Below are 27,490 nucleotides of genomic sequence, written 5' to 3'. Positions count from 1 at the left end.
AGATAAAACAGTAAAGTAACAAAATAATAGCTACCTTGTTGGATTTGTACCAGAGTAGCTTTATGCATAAATCTGAAAATTTGATTGCGCAGAATTTAAACCCTTTTTGACCGGGCACTTACACACTGACACTAGGCACGTAACTTTTTTGCATGACATTAATAAAAATTTACACACGAAAATGCACACAAGTACCACCATCAGTAGTAAAGGAAAACACAGAAAAGTAATTTTTGTAATAGTTACAGAGGCCCAAAAAGTGATAATGCCGCGTTTCGCTCCGGGTCTATTTTGCCCCATCCAATCCTCTTTAATGTGAAAATACTTATTGATCTCGTGGGCACATCTCCAAATGGAAAGTTCCTAAAACTTTGGGTGCCTTTTATTGGCTTGAACATTCGGAAGTATATAGTGTTCGATTTTCTTGATGAAAAACACGTCTTTTGACTTGCTTATTGTACCTTTTTACACAAGCAGGGCGTGGACCTTTGTGTACGCGGGACTCTTTTACAAGAAAGTCGAACGTGACATACTCTGTAACAAAGAGAGAAGCGCAGAGCACGTATAAAACACTTCTCAAGTGAACAATACAGCTGTTGCCAAACTCTGGAGAAGAATATTCTCCCTCATTGGGCTTAACAAGAGGAAATAATCGCTTTTACAATGCTGAAAATGAAACAGGAATTGTACTGGCATTTTAAGAGACTGAGATTAATTGTCGGTGTTGAAATTGTTGCTGCATGTATTTAAAAATAAATGTTTCTACTTCTCCTTTTGATGCACCCCTATCATATCACTTTTCTAGATATTGTTTTATGTGCTGTGAAGAAGGTGATGTTACGAGAGCGCAGTTTTTATTAGGCAGTTTTTGAATAAGAGCCGGAATCCTTTGGGGCCCCATGAAAATATCATGGAGGCCACTGGCTGCGCGAAGCGCAAACAGCGTTTGGTTTTCACCTGTTTGACAAACAGCACGTATCTTATTCTGAAACGATTAGTGCATTTAATTCCCGGTACCAAAGCGGATTCCACTTTATTTCGGGCGTTTCAAAGAGTCAAAACGCAACAAAAGGCTTTAGGTTACCTTAAGGCATGTCCTATGAAGTGAAAAATTTACATACAACCAGTATATATTCTAATTTTTTTGTTTAGAAGGGTTCGCACGTAGAAGATAGTGTGATACAAAGTATCCTGGCAGGAGAACCTCATTTAAAAGAACTGATTGCTGTTCAGGATAAGACTCACTCTATTCGCACTGCGTCGAGGTTTCTTTGCGTTTCCAAAGATACTATCACAGATGCGTGAAAAACTTGAAGAAGCTCAAGCTCAATCACGTTTTTGAATCGAGTTTTAACAAGGTTTTCCTGTTTTTTATATGAAAATTACAAATATAACAAGTGAAAGAAAATCTGAATTTTATGGTCTCACAAAGCCCGGTTCCCTATGTTGAAAGGCACAAAATTACTTTGCACTTCTGCATCGAAACGGCGAAAAGATGTAACTAAATGGTTATCAAAACATATCTAGATTTCAATCGTTGAATAATTCAATGAAGTGCGAGCGTTTAGGAAACACAACTTTAGCACATAGGAAAGAAACACAAACACTGTTTGGGCTTCGCCTTTTTGGCAAACTTGGCAGCAGCCACTGCAAAGACCTCTATGGGCTATGACTGGAGTGACAGAATAAGGAGAGTGTGCAAATCACTGCGGAGTCTATTCGAAAGCCCTTTGCTCTTGGTAGACACAAAGCGTGCTTACCCAAAGGGCTTTGGGGTCCAAAGTATTAGAGGCCCCTAATTGAAAATCCTATATTATCATTAGTTCTTAATTCACTGAAATGTATACCATTTCTTGTTATAGTGCAGTGTGACGAAAGTGCTCACTGATAGCCGTTGTCCTTAACGGCTTTCGTCGAAGCTTTCGGTGTGTGCTTTAACTGGTGGGATGTGCTTTATCGCGAAACAATATCTAGTGAAGTATCAGATATTTTTACCACCCTTCAAATAGTATAAATATTTAAATATTATTTTTCCTGCGTAATAGGGCTAAGTGTATTCTGTAGGAGCACATTGATGCTTTTTTGACTAGGGTTCAACGAGCAAATCACCATTTTCTGCAGTAAGTCTACTGAAGACAATACATGAAACAATTTTTATAGTAAAAATTGGTGTTGAAATTATCGCTGAATAGCCATTTTATTATTCTATAGTGTCCCTTTGACCCAAGTGCTCTTTCCTTGCTATGTTTCTGCAACTTCTTCAATGCACATGTAACTGCTGCCTCGAACAAACCACGCTCGTATAACTGAGAACCTTCGAGATTACTTTAGAACACTTTGATAGGAGTACGTGCGCAACGGGAACATTATATTTTAGTGGTTATAGCAAATGGTTCAATGCACGTGTAACTACTACCTCGCGGAAACCGCGCTTGTATGACTGAGAACGTTCCAGATTACTTTAGAACACTTTGATAGGAGTACGTGCGCAACAAGAACATTATAGTTTACTCAGAGCGTACGCAGTGTCAAGTGATAAGGCTGAAATCATCGATAGCTCAAGTATGAATGCCGATGGAGGTAACAGTTTGCCAAGAAAAGTACAGCCTACGAATAATGTCGCCACTGTCAGTTTGCAAATATGTGCCGTTCTGTCTCATGAGAAGGCCAACAATATTTTAAACCAGCTATTATACCAGTAAAACTACAGCTACCATTGAACGGCTTTTAGCAAATTAATAATATACTCACGTGGACCATTGAAACTTTCAACGTAAACAACAGCGCAGCTGTTGTCTTTAGAGGCAAAGATAAGTTCCTTATTCAAGCGGTCACCAGTATCTGTGCAGATTAAAGATCGTAGATCATCAAGTGTGAATCCCACTGGAAGGTCGGGTGCGTTACAACAAACGAGCAACGTAATAGATTTTTTATTTCTTTGGATGGTTGGTGAAACTTTGATAGGAGACCTGAAAGACACGACTTGAGCACAGAGGGGTCCTCCGAAGTTTGGACACACCGGGTAGATCTGAAAAGCACACTGGCAGCCCTCTGAACGCCCTAAGATGATTCCAATTCTTGGGTCATATAATCGTTGAGCACCAAACGCCGCGTTATTGAGATGACTTCCCCATAACGAGGGGCTTCACCAGAGCATGTGCCCTAAGTTGGATAGCTTCCCTCTACGGGGACATGAGCTGCTGTTTTGAGTATCCGGATGAATTTTGTCATATAAATCATAATTTGTCTTCAAATTCTTCTTTAGGAATCTAAGTAATATTGCGTAGGTTCTCCATCAATTTCTGTGAAAAAGGTGGTGGACCCTTCTGCTTAGCTTCGAAGCCTGCGAAGCCGTATTGTGTAGGGTGTCCTCCAACGTCCTGGTCTAGGGAGAACATCCGGATACGCGGAACTTCATATTTCGTGCCTTGGAGCGGGCAGCTTGCAGAGGTTTTTGGGCTCTTCTTTTAATGACTCATGTGAAGAGGAAACCATTTACAAAGAAATTAAAAAGGCCTTTGTCACCGTGTATACAGCGTTCTTCCATGGAGTTGACGGCGAAGGCCAGGGCGGCTGCCCAGTGATCACAAAATGCGCTCACAGGCTTCTAACTAAGGAGGGTGACAGTGATAGCAACAACTCGGCGGCACTCAAGCAGGAAGATTCGAGTGATGTTGCCTTAATGAACCAAATAGCTAGGCCAGCTGAGAACACTGACTATACTCACTGCTGTTCCCGCACCAGGCTGTGCCGACAGAGCAGCTCCCCCACAAATATTTGCTTCCCTACGAATGATAATCACCACCCTAGCCCATCTCCTTCGTATATTTGCAGCCGGCACTTATGACGTGAATGGTGGCTATTTAATGTCTCTCTGTTTGCATTGACTTCTCAGTGTCCAATAATAATTTATCTCTTTGACAAACTATTTGCAACTAAGTTACTGAAAATCAACATCTATGTTAGAAAAACAGTTGTTCTACTGGTAATCACAAATTATTTGTTTAAAAACAAAAGTTTAATAAGGACCTGCTTATTAGCAGCCTGACCGAAGTTAACCGGGTGGTCGCGGTACGGTTTGGCTTTCAACCGCTTACAGGGCTTGCCGGATGGCCCACACTTGATTTTTCAACTGTCAGTTAGCCAGAGCGTCGCGCCAACGCGTCTCAAAGAGGTGCAGTTTTTTGTCTTTGTTACCTTGTACGTCACTAATAGTTTTAAATGTTCAAGCTGGGTATGCAATGCTCTACTGTGCAGCATAAGTTAAATTACACACGAATTAATAAAGTCAGTGAACTATTAGGCCGAGGAAGGAACATAAAATTTATATGTCATTCCTTGAATATCATCTAACTTTTCTCACTTTAAAGTAAAAAAAAGATAAAGTAGATAATAAATTGCCTTTTTCCTAGGTGGGAACCAAATCCACAACCTTCAAAAGAGCCTGCGACTGCATGCTAACTCACTTTCGTGAGCTAGCAGAAATCTTAGTCTGGTGGTCTGGTTCTATGAGTTTCTTAGCATATCTCTGAATTCAGCTGTGCCTACGATTTTTGAAATTTGGGCGCCTATCTATCTATCTATCTATCTATCTATCTATCTATCTATCTATCTATCTATCTATCTATCTATCTATCTATCTATCTATCTATCTATCTATCTATCTATCTATCTATCTATCTATCTATCTATCTATCTATCTATCTATCTTTCTATCTATCTATCTATCTATCTATCTATCTATCTATCTATCTATCTATCTATCTATCTATCTATCTATCTATCTATCTATCTATCTATCTGTCTGTCTGTCTGTCTGTCTGTCTGTCTGTCTATCTATCTATTTATCTATCTATTTATCTATCTATCTATCTGTCTATCTATCTATATATCTATCTATCTATCTGGGTCACGTGATCACCCACTCAAAAGTATTAAAGTATGAAACAGTAAGATAATTAAACGAATATGATGCTCTGATTGTGACATGAATAATGTCATAATCTTAGCGCTTTATTCATTGAACACTTCTCTTCATACTGCAAGTGGAATATTTTCTGCAACTCGAAGGCGGCACTGCAGTCTCTACTATCTGCCTTATGCCGTGTACCACACGAGCAGCTGGTACTAGAGATAGCAGAGGTTATACACCACCTGACTGAGAAAGGGCACCAAATTACATTTCAGTGGTTGCCCAGTCACTGCGGAATCATCAATGAACGGGCCGATCAAGCTGCCCGCTCAGCCCACACAGAAGATCATAAACTGCGACTACCACTTTCTAGGACAGATGCTGCACGAAAGCTCCGCAGGCTTGCTCGCCAGCAAACCACATCACAATGGAATCAACCACACTTCAAGCATGCCCGACTGTACTCGCTTGACCCTTCGCTAAGCCTTCAAGTCCCGTCGAGGCTTTGCCGAGCAGACTAGACCATGTTGTGTAGGCTGTGGTTGGGTGTTGCGTTTACCAACGCCTACGCTTTCCGCATTGGAATGGCCGACACCGCAGCCTGTGGCCACTGTGTCAAAGAGGAAACAATCCAACATATTCTTTGTGACTGCCTAGGGTATAGTAAACAACGACTATGCCTTCACAAGGAACTCAACAAATTGGATGATCAACCTCTGTCGGAGCAAAGAATTCTGCAGTATCGACAGGATGCGACTTCACAGAAGAGAGCCCTGAAAGCGCTACTACACTTTTTGCGATCGACCGGCCTTACTGAACGGTTGTAGCTAGAACGCACTTCGTGTGTGTGTTTTAATTTTCTTATGAGTGCGCGTGCGTTTTTTTTCTCTATCTACCCCCTCTTTCTTGCCCCTACTTCCCCGCCCCCAGCGCTGGGCAGCAGACCAGATGTCAATGTCTGGTTAACCTACCGGCCTTTCCTTTCCCACTCTCTCTCTCTTCTTCATACTGTGGCACATACGCGTGGTTTGGTATATGCCACTGGTACGCAAGTATGTGCCGCAGGTGATTGACATTTCACATGTACTCAGGAACGGTGGCAACAAACATCGGTAATTTGAATTCGAGAGTGTTTAGAAAGATGGCATCGGCAGCGCTTACTCGAAGAACATCAATGTTCTTGTAGGAACCGAAACCAAGCATTCTGCATTGCAATCAATTATTCTACCACAAAGCTATGCCAGGTCTCCCTTTTTCTGTAAGAAAATAAACTATTCAGGTGTAATGTTGGTGAAACTTCAATTGCGCTTGCAATGATGTCTATCCAATTGTATAAACCTTTGATATATCCGAGAGCTCAACAGAATACCATCTGGTCGGGTAAAAAAATTCTCGAAATAACCGGTCACTCACCATTGTCAAATCAATTAAAGAATCACGTTTCAGCATCCTTACGAACCCCTTATTTGCATTGAAATTAGGGCTGAACAACAGATGCTTATGCAGCGCTGAGTCATAACGCAAAGTCCGAGAGGACAAGTAGTTTAGTGTGCCTGTTAAACCTTTTGCTCAGCCATCATTGCATTGTGAATGAGAGATCCGCGCGGATCCCGAAATGCCATTTTTTACATTGATCAGTAACTTGTTTGTTTAATCAAGCAACAATAAATATGCACTTCTACGTTATGGTCGTCTCTTCGAGTTAACCTCAGTTGTACTTATGTGCCATGCACAGAAGGTTATTTATGTAGGAGTGTCCAGGGCTACCATCTTCGCATGCACAATCGTTACTTAACAGCTTAGCACTTGTAATGCCAGTACTCATGCTCTTGTTTGCATCGTTGCGCAAGTGGGGACCATTCTTTTCGTAAAATATTTGCGACGCTTAAATTTATTTTTGATGTATATTTGTGCGTGCAACCTATCTACACATATTTCTGCTCATGTCGTAACATCTGGCTCAATACAAAATGTACCATGCGGTTATCTTTCCTCTGGAAGTCTTCCTGTGAAGAGCCCACCACAACTTTCAGAGGAGCCCATCGGGAAAAAAAGCGGTTAGTTACTCTTCGTAACATACCACTCTTCAGCCAACTTCTGACACGTCAGTACAAACTTTCCAACCACTATATCTATAAAATTTGACCCGCCATGGTGGTCAAGTGGCTAAAGGACTTAGCTGCTGACCCGCAGGTCGCGAGAATTATTTCTGTTGGCAGCGGCTGCATTTTCAATGAAGGAGGGAATGCTGTATGCACGTGTGTTCAGATTTGGGTGCACGTGAAAGAACCCAGGTGGTCGGAGTTTCCGGAGCCGTTCACTTTGGCGTCTCTCATATTCATATGTTGGTTTTTAAACGTTAAACACTACATATCTGTCATACTATCTCTATATCATCTTCTTTTTGTTTGAAAGGAAGAAAAACATGTTTCATTATGAATTCATGACACGCCGTATATTTATAGTAGAATGGGCCAATACAGGGGCCACGCCGTGTTTTGCGAGCCAATGGGGACCTTATATGAAGGCTCCACCCAACCAGGATAACATTTAGGCCTACATCAATTAACGTTTCCCCTCTGTCTTGCCCTCTTTCACGCGACAGTCTAAAAACCATTTTTCTGAGAAAGGCGTTGCAATACTTTCCCGATTAATAATTGAATCAAATTACTGAAAGCAGACTTCCCTCTCGCAAAATGAGTATAAATATATATATATATATATATATATATATATATATATATAAATTGTGATCTACCATACAATAATGCCAAGAAATGTATAGAGGAAGTTGTTTGAACCAATGTAATATAAATAGGAAGAAAGAGAATTGGATGAAAAAAATAAATTGCCGTGAGCAGGAATCGAACCTACAACCTTCGAATAACGTGTTTGATTCGAAGTTTCGTAGGTTTGATTCCTGCTCATGGCAAGTTCTTTGTTCACCCACTTTTCTTTCTTCTTATGTAAATTATATTGGTGCTAATACTTCCCCTATACAATACTTGGCATTCATTATTGGCTGCTAGATATCTTTATTAGTGTGTTCAAACAAAGAAAAACGAGCCCTTAGATATACACCTCTTTCTCATATATATATATATATATATATATATATATATATATATATATATATATATATATATATATATATATATATATATATATATATATATATATATATATATATATATGTATATATAGGAAATTTAAGTGTACGCCTCTAAAAAACTGTTTATTGGTGTCGTTCCGATCGGAGACCAATCTTCATCAGACCTTCATCAGGCTGATGAAGATCGGTCTCCGATCGAAACGTCACCAATAAACAGTTTTTAGAGGCCTATACTTATTTTTCCTTAATTCTTCGGCAACCAATGCCAAACTCTTTATAATCTACGTATATATATATATATATATATATATATATATATATATATATATATATATATATTATATATGTACTCTTGGCAAAAGACCAGCCAGGGTGTCCATATAATCGCCTTTGCAAAAGCGCATGACAATTGCCGCATGTTGTTTCGCTACTTATATGTGTATATGTGTTTTTTCTGAATAAACATTCCATTGAAAGAGAGTGCTTGCTTGTGTCAGCTCTCGTTTATGCATTCGTCTTTATGCCAGCTCTGTTCTATTTTGCCTGACAATGAACTATTAGGTCACCCAAACACATACCTTAATCAATAATATGAAGACAGCATTGTACTTACCATCCTTCATGTAAATTGCGTTCAATGGACTGCCTTTGGCCTGAACGTTAGATAACGTACCATTAACAGTGTAATTGTGGCTGCAAAAAAAATCCGTCAGGACGTTAGTCATTTTCAGAATACGTAAGGGCATGTGCTTTTCTAGCCTTACGTCTGGTTGTTCTTGGTGTAAAAAATTTGCACTTCTAAAGTCCTCCCTGTTATGCTTTTCATGACCTCTCTCTTGCAAGTGTAAGTGCCATTCCTAGATGAGAAATAAGTCCATATGCTTTTGTTTTGCTCGAACAACTGGAAAAAAACAAAAACATCGTTAGCAGTTACCTACCCAGAAAATCATGCTCATTTTTGTTAGAGGTGTAAAAATACTTTAGTGTTGACACTTTGTGCCCACAGTGAGAGATAGCGTGCTTTAAAGTGCATGTGCCTACCATACATCAAAGGCGGCTCTTCAGGGTGGAAGCCAGGCGCGGTGCCAGGCGCGGGAGATGCTTTCGTGTAGGTGTGTTATTTAGCCATTGGCTATAGAATCCAACAATATTATAGAGAAGCACATAACGCAGAAACTTGATCTAGTATATTTTGACGTTTATTTGCATTCTTAGTGCAAATATAAACAGACAAAGATAAACCCATACGGGACGACTGCTAGGGTCCGTATGAGCTTTGAGCTTTTATTCATACGAACAATATGTAAAATGATGAAAAAAATAAGTTTCACCACTCGGGCGAACACATTAAGAAGATCCCACGTATCTTGAGTCGATGATATGCGAAGCATGATGTTGCAAAGCGAATGTGTTTTATTTATTTTAATGAGCGAAGCACTACGACGTTGTTCTCAGTGCATGTAAATTACACGCACACAGATACGTTAAACAGCCGCATATGTTTTATATTACCAGTTGTATTCAGTTGCGTAATGGTGCCAATAGCAACATGTATATTAGCAAAACAGAAGTTGTGAGCTGATATGAAGCGCTGGCGTTCGCGCTGAGGGTCACGAGGATGGTCGCTCTTAACGCTGCTACACAAATAAAGCTGAGTTGTTGGCACCTAACTTGAACTGACGTTAACGCGACATATCTACTGTATGATAGTAAAACATATGTAATTCTTAGGAAATTTGATAGCCAGCACTGATAACATAATTGACGTTTCACGAACGTTATGGTTCATTTCCAAAATATTTCCGTCTAGCGTGGCTCTGTGGTGGAATACTTGAGCGTCACGCAGAATGCTAGGGTTCGATTGCTGTTGGGACACTGACATTTATTATTTGTAGTCGTCCGGTCGACGCTGCATATATCAGCTTTTTCTTAACGTACAAGCGTTAAAGTTACCCATGTATGTTCTCATTGTTCCTGGGTAGGTATAAAATATCTATCTCCTGTGGCACATTCCCACCCATGTGTACGTGCCACTGTTATTTGGAAAGTGTTTTACGACGTACACAACTGGATTGTGACATTCTTCAAGCCATGACTAGCATTTGATATTCGTTAAATAATGTTACCTTCTCATACTAATTATGGTTCTCTCCAAGTTGAGGTGGTGATCATGAGAGCACCCAGACCTAGGCGGGTAGGTAGATGAATTATTGGATATGCATATAGATAGATAGATAGATAGATAGATAGATAGATAGATAGATAGATAGATAGATAGATAGATAGATAGATAGATAGACAGACAGACAGACAGACAGACAGACAGAGAGACAGATATATATATATATAGATAGATAGATAGATAGATAGATAGATAGATAGATAGATAGATAGATAGATAGATAGATAGATAGATAGATAGATAGATAGATAGATAGATAGATATGCATAAACATGCCACAAGTGTTTGTGGTACCCAAAAACTTGCTTCGCATTTAAAATGAATGCAATAGCAAGTAATTTCAATGTCACACGAAGAGCGGCAAGCAGCTCGGTACTTTCAGCATGCCACTCAGCACAAACAAGAAAGCTCGAAAAGATGGCGTAAGACACTCGACAAGTGTGTACTATACTTGGCGCCAACTTTCCATGGCAGCAGATCGTCGAGGCTGCCAAGTCCAATCACGCCCTTTTTTTACTACGCTTCTGAGTGTGGTCCACGAACGCAAACTTTTCTATACTGCGTAGCATAACGCAAAACATAAAAAGAAAATATTCAAATATTGTGTTCAAGAATGTTCGCAATATCATTAGGCAGCGTAACTAATGTAGCATTTTCGTTCTTTGCTGTTTCTAGAATTCTGATTTTCGCGTGCCATTTCCCCTTTTTCCTGCCCCGGTAAACAACGATGGCATCGCTCGATGGTCGCGCAAGCTCACATCAAAGCTTGTGAGCACGCATGAATGCGTGTTCGTTAAGCGATTTGTATTCATCGAGCAGCGATAAACGAAGACAGTGGCGCGTCGTGAAATATTTTCTTTTTCACACATGGAATCACCGAGAATTTGTGTGCGAGCAATATCATCAGCAAAACTGGGACTCTAATCACTGTAGCCACCTTGAAATTGACACCGGCGACCTGCCTGTCTTCAGCAACAGCAGCTGCTTGGAAGAAAAAATGCGATTGGAATCTGTACGCAGAACCACTGACCATTTTCCTAGATTGCGTTGCATACGTGGCCGGTGTTTCGGCTGCCTGATATTGTTGATACGATAACGCTGAAGATTGCGTGCCGTAACAGCGCTCTCTTCGGCGTCAAGAAGGATTTAAAAATTGCTTTAAGGGAAATGTAGCCTAGGAGGGAAGCCGTGCATCTGGCAAGATGGCGGCTGCGGCGGCCACCTTACTAGGGGCATGATAAAGTATCACTGTTCAGCGATTATGAACGAAGCGTTGCACTCGAACGCCCAACGAGTGTAAAGTGGAAACTTTTTTGGGTCGCATAGTGCTCCAGGTGCGTCTTAGAGTTACTGGTTTTTCTTAGTGAGCCTCCAATCGGAGGCAAAGCCCTTTGAATAATCAATCACCCATACTCGTTTTTGTGTGTTGTCTCGTCTTCAACAACTGTCTTTTAATTTAGAAATAACGTAGAATTAACACTAACATATCAAAGCCACTTGATTTCTAAATGGGCACTATCAAAAAAGAGCATGTTCCGCCATCTTGGCAGTGGCAAAAGATGGCTTCACTTCGGCTGGCAAGGCATTGCGGGAGCTTCCACTCCAGCAATTTTTTTTTAATCCGCCTTGTACGGCGTCTATTGAGGAAGCCGTTTCTTGCGCTTTGGCTGGGTAATAGATGCGTTCATGTATATTGCCCTGTTGAGTGTGCGAAAACAGCGTTCTGATATGACGAAAGATTCCGTTCACCCACTTGGAATTACAAACGTCCTACGCCCGCTGATGACTGATCGATGTAAATATGTCTGCTTCTCATCGTTGTGTTTGCATCCTTCGAAAAATAACATGAGCGTCTCCAGTTAGTTCTTGCGTCTTTAAAAGAAGGAAAACAATGATGTTGATTAAGTATGCGCTGAAATTAAAAAAAAATGATTTTTCTGCTTTGCCTTGTTCCAATCCCCCAGTACCTGCTCGGCTGCGCCCTGTTTTTTTTTTCTGGAACAAATCTCAACCACTTCAAAAAAGCTTTGATTTCTTTCCCTTTAAAAAGAAACATTTCATTTAGTGCCTCTTAATATTGAATTTTATTAATTGCGTGGTGGTCGTGCGAAAAAGTAGATGTTAGATGTACTTGCGAAACCAAAACTGAACTCGCACGAAAACGGACTACGTGGCCAAATAACACATGTTCGAAAGCTCCAACTACGTAGCTTTGGCTGTGCTGCCACAGAAAGTTGTCGTCGAGTATAACAATCAAAATAGTTGCTACGTGCTTGTACTTGAGGAACGCCCCAAAAATGTCACAATGCTTCAGCCAACGCTGTTTTATTTTTTTTTTTTTGGGGGGGGGGGGAGGGGCAAAGCTTCCTAGGTCGTGGGTCGTGCAATGTATGTAGTCATCGTCATAGCATCAGGTAGCCACCTCCGCGGCAGGACTAGAGAAGCTACACGCACGCACCCTTTTCAATTGAGAAGCAAACCCACGCACGTTAATCATAAATAAAAACGTGATTGTTTCTGATGAAATAACTTACAAAGACGAAAATTCATGACTTAATATCTATTAAATTACCTTTGCATTTGATGCTTACTAAATATATTACAAGAAGGACGCACATTGAGCACTATCTGAACAGAAGGGATTAATTACCATGCTAAACTCGCTGGGTGTAACCTTTTTCGTTTTAACAAGGTCTAGCAAGGCTTTAGCGCGGGTGAAAGGTGGGAAATAAACACGAAGCGCAGGCCGTCAAAAAGCGCGCGTGCCACTTCTCGTTTTGTTCTTAGAATGTCCGCTGGATGCCGGTACTTGTATATGCTGAATATATTACGAAAAGATGCCAAATGCGGTACTTGGAGTGTTAACTAGATGAACGGAGGATGAATAGACGAATAGACAGACAGATGCACGGACGATCGCAAGTGTGCTTAGACGGATGAACACATGGAAGGACGCAGGGATGGACGCACGAATGAACATATTGACGGACGCACAGATTGATGCACGGGTGGTCGCACAGACGGTCGCGCGAACGAATAGATGGACGAATGCTTCGCCTCACTCATCATCACGCACTTCGTAGATATAATGTGATTTTTTTTCTTATAAATTGCGGCAAGTTGAATATCCCCACTGCGTCTCGTGCCACGCGGTGGCGTTGGGCGTCTCGTGTACCTCATGTTTTTGTATATATATACCAGAATAGTATAGAATGGGGCAATCTTGATTTTTACGTGTCTCAAGGGCAGTTTTAAAGTTGAAATAACATGTAAAAGCGTTGGTGGTAGAAAAACCTTCAAGCTTGTATTTTGTAGCGTATGTCATTGCCTTGATATGCAAGCCAATAAAGACAAAAAATGACGGTTCATTGTGTTGGCTAGCGAAGTGGGCCGTGAAGCAAGGGGTCACTGGTACGAATCGTCGTTATGCTGCAACAGTATTTTTCCCCGATTTATTTTTATACCGCTTTACATACTTCAGTTCATGTACATAAGAAAATCAAAAAAGAACATTCAGGAAAACAGGTTTGCTCACAGGAGAAGAATTGTACAAGGTAGAGTTTGTGCTAATAAAACAGGAGCATAGGGCGTTACAAAGAACAGCGGCACAAATATACAACATGAATCTACACGGCACTAACATCTTTGAAGAAAAACATGGTGTCCTAAGAGTGAAAGGGAGGTTTCAGTGGAAGAATATAAGCTTTGATGAAAAGCATCCTATTTTTTGCCAAGAGAAATTCACTTATCAAAACTCTGAGTTCTTGATGCGCATCAAGTGACAATGCACGGTGGCGTTGCGGCAACATTGACGTATTTAGAAATGAGGTTTCAGATTGTTCGTAGCTGACCGGGTGAAAGGTGTTACAAAAAATTTATCACAAGGAGGAGGTACATATCCAGACCAATGGCGCAAGAAAGTTCACCAGTACCTGCTACCAGGATAACGCAAACGAGGCCTTTCAACAAAATTGGTATAGCCTTTGATGAACCGCTGAATGCTCGAGAGGAAAAAACACCACACTTACAAAGTTAAACAGTGTGATCTTTTTGTGTGCACTAGAAAGAACTGTAAAACTAAAGTTGGTCAAAATGATCGTATGAAAACCGTTTATACAAGCATTCCGAAGATTAATAGCTAGAAAATGATTCAGTATAATTGGCAGTGACAATGAATGAGCGTTAAACAAATCTCAGACAGAGATGAACAAGATAATAAAGATGGCAGATGAAAGGCTGCAGCACTATAGAAATAACCTGTAAGTGAAATGGAACTTTAGGCAGTGTTAGCGTCATGGTGAGGAGGATTTTATGAAAGACTGATCAGAAGCTTTACGAAGTCCATCACAAAAACTACTGGAGCTCGACTCTTGAATGAAAAAGAATTAGGGGCATTGGTTGTTAAAGCAGAAGGAGTAATTACAAAGCGGCCTCTTGCTTATGTGTATGACGATTCTAACCAGCCCCTACTCATCACAACAGCGGATGTTTCAGGAAGCAGGCATGCAATCAACAAACAGGAAGACAACATACTTGGATAATACAGTTTCCTGAATTACTTGAGTGCAAAAAAACAGGCAATGATAAAAAGTTGAACCAGATGGAAAAGAGAGTACTTGGGGGAGCTTAAATGTGCCAGGAGAAATACAGAAGCTCACACAACAATACAAGAAGGAGATGTACTTCTGCTCGGAGAAGCGTGAAACAGAACAAAGTGGCAGCTGTTGAAGGTCAAAAAGATTTTCCCAGGCAAGGATGGGCGAGTTAGGACATAGTTGCTGTGGACACCTGAAGAAAAACCGGTCAGTTAGGAGGCCCATTCTACTGCTGTATTCACTGCAAGGCTGTTTTGACTGAATCTGGTGAACGGGAAGATGTAGAAAGCAGATTGAAGCCGGAGCTCGGAGGCAGAGAAGAGGTTGCGAGGGGAACGCTCTATAAAATCTGGTTTGTTGAATCCTTTCGCACTTTTCACTTTATTTTTCTATGTAGGTCAAAATTCATCTTCTTCTTATCTGATTTTTCTTTGTTTTAACAAGCATTGTATAACAATCTACGTTATAAGGTACAGTTTGGCCAATCCCCCTTGTGGGTATGATTCAGGATCTTCTAGGTGACAACACAAAACCAAAAAATCTTAAAATTCTCGTTATGTCAACTATAAATTAAGCATTATTGGTTCTGAGGTCTCTCTGGTCCTTCCGAAACATACCCCGCTTGTATGAAAGTCGGTGAATGTGGAAATAGGCTTAAAAAACGGCGCCACTAGCACGTCGGGTCGTCTTCCTTACCGGGGACTGAGGGAGAATGCATCGTCGAATTAGCACCACCTGCGAAAGACACGTTTGGGTTGGCATGCCTACCGTTAACGATGCGCGTGCGTATTGGTCACACGTCTCATGGCCATGTAGGGCTCTGGAAGAAAGATGTGAGACGCCGCAGACGTGCTCAGGGCAGAACTGCCTGGCAGAGAGCAAGCTATCGCAGAAGCTCCTTCGTTATGCAGCCCACAATGGCCGTAATCGAGGGTTACATGCTTCATGTGTTGCATGGCAAATGATTTATCGGCTGGCTGCTGTGTCGTTGGTGAACCAGGTGTCACGGGAGTGAGAGAATGAATGAAATAAATATGTTCACGAAATATACAACATGAGCGCGGTCGCTTTCATCGTCTTCGTCGTCTGTGATGCTCTTTCGTTGCCGATGTCATGTAACATATAACACCCCGCTGCTGGGAGCACCGTCTCGGTGCCTAAAGGAGAGTAGAATCATATGCGGATATGTACGGTTTGAGGTGGGTCACGTGGACGACGTCAGTAGCGGGTGTGGACGATGATGACTGACTGTTCAACGGAGCACTCTCGTATGTGACATTGGTTAGCCGGCGTAAAACCTTGTAAGGCCCCGAGTAGCGAGACAGGAGCTTCGAATAGAAGCCAACGTGGCGGCATGGTGTCCACAGGAGGACCAATGAACCTGGAGATTAGGAAAGTACTCTGTGATGGCTGTCGTAGCGGGCCTTCTGAGAGTGCTGCGAGCCACGAAGACGTTCCCGTGTGATTTGGCGGGCCACTTGAGCCCGAGCAGTGGCATCCCGGACGTACTCTGTAACCGTTTGCGTAGTTGATGGGAGAAGAGTCTCGAAGACTTTATTGTTCAGCCGCTGGATGGCAGCCGAACAATAAATAGAAGGGGGAGAAGCCAGCGGTGTCGTGGCGTGACGAATTGTACGCGAATGCCACATAAGGCAAAGGATATACTATCCATATCATGGTGATATTTGGAAACGTAGATGGAGAGCATCGTTGTCAATGTTCGATTTAGGCGCATGGTATGACCATTTGTTTGTGGGTGATAAGCCGTAGTGAGCTTGTGACGCGTCGAACAGGAGCGATGGATGTCACTTACTACTTTTGAAAGAAATGAGTGACCACGATCAGTCAGCAGCTGTCGAGGAGCGCCATGGTGAAGAATGACGTCATGAAGCAAGACGTCCGCGACGTCAGTGGCACAGCTTGTCGGTAGCGCTCGTCTGATAGCATATCTTGTGGCGTAACCAGTGGCTACGGCTATCCACTTGTTTCCAGTGAGAGAAGTAGGAAATGGTCCAACGAGATCAAAACCGACGCGGTAGAAGAAAACGGTGGGTATGTCTATTGGTTGGAGCGGGCCAGCTGGTGGCAAGGTGGAAGGTTTGGAGCGCTGGCAGGACTCACATGCAGTAACGTATTGGCGCACAGAACGGTAAAGGCCTGGCCAGAAGAATGTACGCCGCACGCGATCGTACGTGCACGTGACTCCGAGATGTCCCGCGCTTGGGGCGTCGTGAAGCTGTTCAATTACAGCGGAACGGAGTGTCGCGGGAACTACGAGTAGTAGCTCTGGTCCTTCGGCGCTGGTGTTGCGTCGGTAAAGTATGCCATAGCGTAGAACAAACAAGTGTAGCGACGGGTCTACGAGGGGCAAGGGTTGACTCTGCATGATAGACCGCAAGTGGAGATCGCTGAGCTGTTCCTTGCGTATGTCGGTGAAAGCCGACATGGCGAAGACACAAGGGTCCGATCATGTGCTGAAAGGTCAGATTCACGGGGTGGAAAGGTGGGTCCACGGGGTGACGGGATAGACAGTCTGCATCCTGGTGCATTAGGCCAGATTTGTATGCCACGTCGAAGCTGTATTCTTGCAGTTTCAAGGCCCAACGGCCAAGTCATCCTGTTGGATCTTTAAGGGATGGCAGCCAGCACAAGGCATGGTGATCTGTAATTACCGAAAGGGTGCGGCCAAACAAGTATGGTCGAAATTTTCCGACTACCCAGACTAGTGCGAGGCACTCACGCTCTGTAATGGAAAACTTGCTCTCCGAAAAAGAAAGGAGGAGACTGGCATAAGCCATGAAACGATCCTGTCCTCGTTGCCGCTGGGCGAGAACAGCACCAATTCTATGTCCGCTTGCATTGGTACGAACTTCAGTATGGGCTGACGGGTCGAAATTGGTCAAGATGGGTGGAGAAGTAAGTAAAGTTGTAAGGGTGCTGAAGGCAGTTGTTTGCTCAGTACCACAATAAAAAGGCATGTCCTTCTTCAGTAGCTCCGTAAGTGGTCGGGCAATGTCAGCAAATTTCTTAACGAAACTTCGAAAGTAAGAACAAAGGCCGATAAAACTCCGTATATCTTTTGCGGAACGGGGTATGGGAAAATCTTTCACAATTCGAATTTTGTTAGGATCAGGTTGCACGCCTCGAGCATTGACAACGTGGCCCAGCACAGGGATTTCCCGATGGCTAAAGCAACATTTGGAAGAGTTGAGCTGAAGTCCGGCTTTCCGGAAAACCTCAAGAACAGCCGTTAGGCGGCTAAGGTGGCTTTCGAATGTAGGTGAAAATACGATGACGTCATCGAGATAGCACAGGCACGTGGTCCATTTGTATCCACGCAGGAGAGAGTTCATCATCCTTTCAAATGTAGCTGGCGCATTACACAATATGAATGGCATAACCTTGAACTGGAAAAGTCTATCCGGTATGATGAATGCGCTTTTCTCACGGTCTCAATGACCGACAAAAATCTGCCAGTCTCCTGATCACAAGTCGATAGATGAAAAGTAGGCAGACCCATGTAGACAGTCGAGAGCATCGTCAATCTGCGGCAGTGGATACACGTCTTTACGTGTTACTTTGTTTGAGTGACGGTAGTCTACGCAGAAGCGCCAGCTGCCATCCTTCTTCTTGACTAGCACGACCGGCGATGCCCATGGACTGCAGGAAGGTTCTATGACCTCTTTTGTGAGCATTTCTTCAAATTCGTGCTGGATAACTTGTCGCTCAGCAAAACACGCGTTAAGGACGTCGTCGGATGGGGCTGGCGTCTCCACTGTTAATCTTATGAGTTACAAAGGATGTCTGACCCAAAGGGCGGTCATTAAAATTAAAGATGTCGCGGTAGGATTTCAGCAGGTGCCGGATGTCAGCTGTCTGTGCTGGAAGAAGCTCTAGAGCGATCATCTTGTCGATGGTGGCATCCGCTGCGCTCTTCGAGGATGAAAACGGAGCAAAGGACGAAGAATATTCGGCAACGAACGCCGAAATGGCAGCATCTATAGAAAAAACTTTTGCCAAAGTCATATTATCTGGGATAACTTGAGCGCACCAGCTGAAGTTTAGGATCGGGAGAGAGGCTGTATTTCTTGTGACTGTCAAAAGTGTGTGAGGCACGGCAACATTTTTGGCTAGCAGAACGTCAGCAATAGGTGTCAACATGTAGTCACCATCGGGAACAGGAAGGACAGGTCTCAGGCTCACGTAAGTAACGGCTTGAGGTGCTAGGTGAACGTGATCTGCAGAACACAGACGGGGTTGAGCTGGTGTTGGGTCCTCATGGTAACACGGTAAATGAAGTTTAAGCATGCCGGTTCCACAATAAATAAGGGCAGAGTGGCCGTATAAGAAGTCCATGCCGAGGATAAGTTCATGGGAACATTTTTCGAGCACAGCAAATAGCACTGTCGTGGAGCGATAAGCCACACTTATACGCGCGGAGCACATTCCAAGCACGGGAAACGTGTTCCCGTCGGCGACCTGGATGAGTGGCACTGTGGGTGGCGTCAAAACTTTCCTAAGGCGGCAACGAAGTTCTGAATTAATCACTGATATGTCAGCCCCTGTGTCCACAAGTGCAACAACAGGTGTGTCATCTACTTCAACGTCAATAAGGTTGCGTTGAGTCGGCAACACGGTCAGAGGATTTGGCGGGCAAGTGGTCGATGCAGCATCACCTCCGGGAGCTGCATCATCTAGTTTTCCCGCGGCAGGTGGTCAGTCGGCAACGTTGGTCGGCGGAATTGGGGCAAGCGAGACGACGGGCGACGGGAGAGTGGTGAACGGGACTGGTGAGCGTGTGGAGATGGAGAGTGACGACGATATGGCGGCATAGAGGGAACGTCTTCACTGATGGCCTGAGGTGACTCCTGGTAAGTTCGAAAGCGTCAATGATATCTCTCTGGCTGATGGGGGTACTCGAAGGATGCCTGATGCCAATAACACAAAAGTGTTGCAACGGCGGGCGACGTGTCCGATACGGTGGCAAATGAAACAAATCGGGCGATCGTCAGCAGTCCTCCACCCAGCTGGATTGTGAGGGCGCGCTGGAAGGTTTTGGCTTTGGGCATACGAAACAGGGAGTCGACGACGGTTGATCGGCTGAGAGGGAGCTGTACTGCACTCGGAGGCCAGTCCAGCATTGGAAAGCTCTTGTCGCACAATGGCATGTACAGTGGCACCATCTGAGGGCTAGAGTCACAGGCATGGGAGCACGTGCACGCAGGAAACAGAGCTTCAAGTTCATGTCTGATTATCTTGGTCACGTGCTCGGCAGTTAACGGCGTCTGTAGCGCAGGCCTGTCTTCGCACGACCAGCTTGCAGCTTTGTTTGGTAGTCGAGTGAAAATATGGGCGATACGTCGACTTTTTGCGGCCTCAAAACGCTGGCACTCCTTGATGATGGCATCGACCGTGTTGCAGTCCTTGCATATGAGAAGGTTGAATGCATCATCTGCGATGCCTTTCAATATGTGAGCTACTTTTTCGGGTTCTTCTTACCGTTGTCCGCTTTTTCGCAAAGGGCAAGTACGTCCTGTATGTAAGTATGAAGGACCCCGATGACGTTTGCGCACGAGATGCTAACTCCTTCTTGGCCGCTGTCTTTCTACCCACAGGCTTGTCGAAAAGGGCGCGCATGTTTTCTTTGCACGCATCCCAGCTTCCAATTTCATCTTCGTGGTTCTCGAACCACACTTTTGCTGTTCCTTTCAAGTAGAACAGGATATTGGATAACATAAGAGTTTCATTCCAGTTGTAATTCTTACTTGTACGTTCGTCTAACGGCAACCATTCTTCGATGTCGACATCATGCGTGCCACAGAACGTGCCAGGATATTTAGCTGCGGAAGGACAACAGTTGCTGCTGTAGTCGCCTCAGCGGGAGCCGGTCTCTGGTTTGCCATGGTGGAAAAATCCAAGCGTCTGCCACTCCGGAGCTCTATTATATCGTGTTGTACCCCGCACCTCCACCAAATGTCATGGGGGTGAGAGAATGAATGAAATAAATATATTTACAAACTATACAGGGAGAGTCAGAGGCAGCTGCAGCCAAGATGAACGAACAGCAGCAACAACAACACCAGCACGGTCGCTTTCATCGTCTTCGTCGTCTATGATGCTTTTTCGTTGCCGATGTCGTGTAACACAGGCATGTCGTCCTCAGGCACTTCCGTTATTGTTGCCGCGTCCCTGAAGTTCAGATGTAGTTGGCCGGGGGCACAAACTTCTGCTTCGCGGGGTAGTGATGGCAATGCCGATCGCTGTTCACGAGATGCGCACAAAATTAATATGAATAGGAAGTCGTCTTTCGACATCGTCGACTGGGGAGCCTTCACTATCGAGGGGCGAATAGTGGGCGTGACGATGTCCGTGGTCATGGGGCCCAGAGCGTGCGGCGATGTAGCCATCGTGGGGCCCGACATGTCAGAGGTACTGTGGACCGTCGTGGTCAGGAAAGACAGAAAGTTGATGGTCATGTTTGATGGATCGTCTGCCGAGAGCATCGAAAACATTCAACTTGTGATGGACTTGTCGATGGCACCAGGAAGGTTCAAAACCTCGTATGGCAGGTGGTCGGGCGTGGAGCTTGTTGCGCTGGTGGCTGTATGTAAGATTGAAAGAGACGCAGCCGGGGCAATGAAGTCTTGGCTAAGGCAGGTATGAGGGCCAGTTGATACCGCTCGCTGTGACTCAAGGAAACCGAAGAATCGCGGGTTCCGAAAAGTGGGCGGTAGGTAAGAATGCAAGAGGTAAGCATCAAAGAGTAGTGTTCATCGTAGTGCTGCGGGGCGGAGCCAGATGGGGCAGCGACATGACGCAGCTCAACTGGAAGGGCTTCGAAAAGAGTGGCCTGCATCGTCGGCTGTGCCGTGATGACATTCAGCGTGACCATTGCATCGAGTTGCATCAACCATACTTGCAGATAGTCTGGGTACAGATGCTTCACAGGTGGGCTCAGTCGCAGAAGTATGGCAGCGCCCTCTCGTCGAAGGGCGCGTTCTTCAGGGCGCCAATAAAGCGAGAGTACACATACGTGAGACGACGTCATGAAGGCGGCCGATCGGGCCATACCAGTCTCACCAGTTTCTTCTCATTGGGTCTAAGCTCAGCGGTTGCGGCTGCCTGCATCAGGCGCGTTGACTGACAGGCGCGTGAACCGGTTCTGTTTTCGCACAGCTCAAGCAAGGCATGAGCTGCGCGAGAGGCGCGATGGGGTGACTAAGAAAATTATGATGATAAAGAAGTCGCTCGCGAGGTGGTATTACCATCGAAGAGGTCTCCACGAAGACGGAGCGGCGAACCGTTGATAAACCCAGTAGGTGTACACTTTATTTCCCGTGTTAACATTTCCCCAATGGTAAGCAAAACAGGTGGAAGGCAAACTGTTCACTTGACCGTGTCGGGTTGCGTCTTTAAGGATGCTTTCAGGTCGTCTGAAAACGCTCGATCATGCCGTTAGTGATGGGACGGTATGCTGTTGTGCGAATTCGCGAACTTCCCGGTAATACCATTAGGTTGTTGAACAAAGTGGACTCAAACTATCGACCGGGATCAGTGGTGACAGTAAAAGGAACTTCAACGCATGACAACCACTTAAACACAAAGGCCTTTGCAATTGTTTCAATTCTTCTGTCAGAAATAGGGAACGCTGTGGCCACCGAGCAAAATGTAAGTGCATGATAACAGATAGGCGATTCCGTCAGATAGAGACCATGGCCATAGAATGTACATATGAATTTTGTCGAAACGCTCCAAAGGTGCTTCGAATGAGCCGCATAGTGACCACGTAGGACGAATAACCTTAGGCACCTAGCACTTCAAACAACTGCTGTTGCGAACGTCTTTGTTGATTCCTGGCCAGAAAAAAAGCTAGGTGACAACGTGTTAAGTAGTCAGGATGCCAGAGTGAAAGAGTGTATATAAAAATTAAAAGACAGCGTGCCTGAATTCGGTTGGAACAACTGGTCGAGCGTTTTCGGTATCCGGTCGAGCGTTGCCGAAACGGTGCAGGAAAGAATATTACCTTCGCGAAACTCGTGTGTTCCAGGATATTCGTGAAGTAGTGCTATTTCTTCATCTTGTGCCTGCTCTTACGCAAGGGCATTGAATCGGGCAGTGGTTGGCACTCCAGTGCAAGATACGAAAGCTGTCAGGCGAAAGCGTGCATCGGTCGCAGACTCTTGCATATGCCGGACATCAGTTGTGAATTTCGTGATGTAGGGAACGTGGTGTCTCTCATGGATCAAAAACTTGCTGCTCACAGATTTGATGGCATACGTCAACAGCTTGTGATCCGTCGCGATGAAAATACATCGGGATTCAAGGAAATGCTTGAAGTGATGCACAGTTGCATAAGCATCCAGGAGTTCACGTCTGAATGTGCTGTAGTGGCTTTCGGTGGGTGAGAGCTTACGCGAAAAGAGTGCTAGCGGGTGCCACGATTTTCCAATGAACTGCTGCAAGGCAGCTTCAACAGCCACGTCCGACGCGTCTGTCATGAAGCAGAGTGAGGCTTCCGCGGTGTTTAGTGACCAAGAACGGTGTTGTGTGCGAGCTGCTTTTTAACAGCCTCGAAGGAGCGGGACGCATTCTCAGACTGTGTAGTGGACGTGCTCTTTCTGCTACCTTGGAGCAGGTTAGTGAGATGTCGGATGTTTTCAGCACGACGGGGAATGAAACGCCGATAACAATCCATCCGTCCCGGGAACTTTCGCACCTTTCGCAAGGAAGTTAGCAATATAAAGCCCCGAATCGCTTGGACTTTCGAATGAAGTGGTTGGATTCTATGACGATCAACATGGTGGCCGAGAAAGTAAATTTGGGGCACGTCCATGGTACTCTTGCTCTTGTTCGAGATCAGGCAATACTCGGAATGGCGTTGGAAAAGCTATCGTAGATGTGAACTGTGGTAGTCTGCCTAGAGGCTAAAGATATACGCAAAGCGCAATAGGAGGCCTGGAGTGATTGTGTCTAAGAACAATTGAATTGTCTTAGTGGCGTTATGGAGACCAAATGGCACCAGTAGGATTTCAAAAAGCCCAAAAGGCGTTTTGATAGCCATTCATAGAACATCCGAAGATTCCACAGGTATCTGATGAAAAGCCTTGATGAGGTCTATTTTCCAAATGATGGTCGCTTCATGCAGTGGTGCTGCAAAGTCTGTTGTGTTAGAGGATCAGAGCCGATCAGGACTGGTTACGTCGTTCAAAGCGTGGTAGTCACCACAGAGTGGCACGTCACCTGGGGACGTCTTAGACACCATCTGCAGCGGAGAAGCCCAAGACTTGACGAAGGGTGCACAATGCCAAGCTAGATAGAGTGATCATATTCAGCTCGGGCAACCTTGATTGTCGGGTGCGAGGCGTAAAAAAGGAATATTATTCGGTGGTTTTGAAGTAATACTGTGGTGGATAACATCGTGTATAACCGGACGCCGAAAACTGGCCAGGCTAAGCAAGCTTGGCAAGTCGTCAATTATCTGTTAGTACACTGACGAAGGCGGCTTATTGATAAGAGCGGTGGTGCTGGTTGTTGACGCTATACTTTGCATCGGGAGGCGTTTCCTCTAATCAACAAGACGCTTGCGAGCGATTTTCACAAGCAGGTTGAAATGACGAAACCATTCTCATCCTAGAATTGGATAAGCCACATCTGCTACGAGAAAGATTCAACAAAAAACATGACGGAGTCCAATGTTCAGTGTGGGCGCGCGTTCACCATGGGTCAGGTTGGTGGTCTTGTTGGCTGCTTGCAGTGCAACTGCAGATCAGTGATTCTTCTTAATTTTTAGGTTAATATGAAAGAACGCTAACTATAGCTACCGTGTTCTCAAGGAAACGGAGCCTAGACGCCTTGTTAAAAACGATGAACAAGCGGCTGCTTGCCATACTGCCACCATTCACCACGTCTAGTGGTGAGTTCAATTGTTTCAGAAACGGCCGCAACCGTGGTAATTGTAGGGAGTTGAAATTCATCACGAAGCCAGCAATCAGCGCGAGCTTTTCAAATGACAAGATAGCTGCAGTGATAAGCACCATGGAGACAGTGGGAGGCAAGCTTTGTGAGAAGAGCTCCTTAAACAGATCTTGATCGAAAAAAGAAGCCTTGTCACTGAGAAGCTGCTGAAGACGGCGCAAAAGTTGGGATGGCTTTCGGTCGCCTAATTTTCCAGCAGAAGAGAGCTGCTGGAGACGCTGCCTTTTTGATGACGAAGTGTGCTTCAGAAGCTCGGCAAACAACGTGTCATTATACCGATTCGCCTCGGGTGGCATAAAGTTAAGGTACCTGATTTTGCCAGCGATCTCTGGTAAAAGCGCAGGCAAGACGAGGGGAAATTGTGATGTCTGAGATGCCATTTTTATGTCACAAACTGGCTGTTCACTGGTTAAATCAAGGAACGGATCAGCAGGCAAGGATTTCGGAAGCCGAAAAGTGACAGTGGAGGCTGCTTGCGTCACTGCAGATTCGAGGGATGCTTGTCTGGTGTCTTGGATGATTTCCACTGTTGTCGCAGTTAGAAAATTATTGCAAAATTTTGACAGTCTATGGTTATCAATGTGTAGGTGTAGCGGGCATCGTTTGCGTGATTTTTACACTCAAAACTAAATACAAATAAGCACATGTTTACAATAAAACTTGCACAATTAAAACATTAGTGTCATGAGGCCAACGGAGCAGCTGCGGCAAGGTGACTGCCGATTCGCGGGCACGGCTGCTGCCTAACGCCTAAGGAGAACCGATAGGCGAACGTCCGAGGTGCGCCAGCTGCAGCTCGAGTTCACCAGTTCCATACAGCGCCCGCACAGCAAACACTTCATGGCGTCACATGAAAATTTTACCTTGATGTCTTTCTCTTGTGGTGCTGTAATAGCGGCGTTAATGGTGATATACAGGCGCTAAATTGTACTCCATCAGCAAGAATGAAGTACCAGGCCTCATTCAAACTTCATCAGCACCAGATTTGCATAGATTGGGAACTTCAACTGAGTAGTAGAGCGTTCGCAGTCTCCTTTATTCTGCTCTCAATAAAAGAGTAAGTTCTACGGCTATCTCTGCCCTACTCCCCCATGAAATGAAAAAGAAAACTTCGGGAAGAGTAATACATTTCTTTTGTTCTTGTAGCACTCCATCTAATTCTGTGAGTGAATAGAAATAGTCTGTCGAGAATGTCCGTAATTCACTATCAAAACAAACAGGTGACTACACAGAAAAAGTAATATGCAATGTATACAGACGCACGTTGATTGGAAGCGATTTGCATCTATGCTGAACATCTTAAAAATAACCTGAACGAAGCCAGCACTTTAATTTAGGAAATACACTAACTCAGCCAGCACCGCATCATACCATACCTACAGAGCTGGCTTTAAGGTAGAGTTCGGCAAGTACATTGGTGCAAACACCAGAACAAGCGGCAAGTGCTTCCAATTTTTTAATGCTGCATAGTGTTCACTAAATTGACGTGGCAACTTTTGCGTAAATATATTCAGTGCAATAAAGAACGTTTCTTATGGAGCCAAGCAGCCAAGCATGCTTGTCGTAAGAAGAAATTTACCTTAGTGAAGTCGTAATTATGATTTACACTTCCGCCTCCACGATAATAGTCCGCTCCGCAGAACGTAGCACCGGAGACTACTAAGATGAACGTAGCTGCATTCAAACGCCTTGCCATGTTTTATTCATGCGTATACTCTACGTTGGGCGGTCATTTGGGCACGGAGCTTTATATAATTGAGTCGGAAAATAATAAGGTCAATAAATCTAAAAGGTACCTAGCTTAATGTGAATAATACTTCATGAAGGGGAAATATCGGAAGAACTACGCGTACCATCTACTGCTGATATTTTTCGTGTACAGTGAAATTATTAAAAGGCAAATCTCGGTAATTTGAAAGGCTTTAAAATGGACTCAAAGAGACACCTGATGCCATTTATTGGCCTCTCTTACAAATGACGTTCATTAGTCAGTAACGATGGATATTGTTTTTATGCGTAAATGGTCACAGTCATGTTTGCGTTAAAGCACGGGGAGGCTGAGCACAGAACTCTATGAGCACGCATGTTTAAAAAAAAAATCTGTGTTAACATCTGTTGTCACTACTTCAGCAATAGGAAAATCAACATTACCTTCTAATGTGGCAGTCTTCTGCACTTATTTTCAGATGGCCGAGCGTCGACCCAGACTCTGGCGTTTTTCATCTTATCAGTTTTATTCGTAGTTTCCGGTGTGACACGTTCTCCGTCTATTCTTCTAAACAATGTGAGATTTTCACAGTGAGACTAGGGTGAATCTTTAGGTAAAGAGCTCTTGCTACTACAGAATCTTAAAACAAGGAAGCATAGAAATCGGTGGTTACGCAAGATTGAACTGTTTTTTTTAATCAGGTGCGCGTATAGAATGTAAGCTTCAGTTAAAATGGCTGTGTATGAATCCAACTTACTCTAATAGTTTTTTACAATGATTGCTGTGCTACAAATATTTGTTTGCTGTTTCTTCAGCCTTTCTTCATTTTGTGTGTTCGTCGTTTTCATGCAGTTATTTTGTAAACACGAGGATTAGTACATATTGTGCTTTCACAAAATTGTTTTGTGATCTCATGTGTCATGCTCTTGCTTGATTTGTTTTATATTTTGTTATTTTCTAACACGTGATGTAACCATACACGACAACCAGGCATAGACTGAAAGTA

At 44.0% G+C, this 27,490-nt stretch overlaps 1 protein-coding gene across 2 annotated transcripts; it reads right to left on the bottom strand.

The window, feature by feature from the left end:
* Positions 1-366: 366 nt before the first annotated feature.
* On the bottom strand, positions 367-26,491 carry LOC119168112 (uncharacterized). Of its 2 annotated transcripts, XM_075866286.1 has the most exons (5): positions 26,356-26,491; positions 8,789-8,925; positions 8,638-8,717; positions 2,752-2,841; positions 367-534 (listed from the first exon to the last, which is right to left on the bottom strand). In XM_075866286.1, exons 1-5 carry the CDS (start codon positions 26,470-26,472, stop codon positions 383-385), a joined length of 576 nt encoding a protein of 191 aa, XP_075722401.1. In that variant the 5' UTR covers positions 26,473-26,491; the 3' UTR covers positions 367-382. The 2 variants fall into 2 exon arrangements, with proteins under 2 accessions (XP_075722401.1, XP_075722402.1); XM_075866287.1 differs by lacking the exon at positions 2,752-2,841.
* Positions 26,492-27,490: the final 999 nt, after the last annotated feature.

This window comes from Rhipicephalus microplus, chromosome 6 (assembly GCF_043290135.1).
Source record: "Rhipicephalus microplus isolate Deutch F79 chromosome 6, USDA_Rmic, whole genome shotgun sequence".
Lineage (NCBI taxonomy): Eukaryota > Metazoa > Arthropoda > Arachnida > Ixodida > Ixodidae > Rhipicephalus > Rhipicephalus microplus.
The sequence above is the reverse complement of the archived record's forward strand: the minus strand, read 5'-3'. Positions and strand labels throughout refer to the sequence as shown.

What these genes read in the sequence shown, in the direction of transcription:
- LOC119168112 (XM_075866286.1), bottom strand. Translation starts at nt 26,472, where the DNA reads ATGGCAAGGCGTTTGAATGCAGCTACGTTCATCTTAGTAGTCTCCGGT. An exon ending in TACACCAAGAACAACCAGAC is followed by an intron (nt 8,718 to 8,788) that starts GTAAGGCTAGAA and finishes TTTTTTTTGCAG; the next exon opens with CCACAATTACACTGTTAATG. An exon ending in CGCAATTTACATGAAGGATG is followed by an intron (nt 2,842 to 8,637) that starts GTAAGTACAATG and finishes TAATCTGCACAG; the next exon opens with ATACTGGTGACCGCTTGAAT.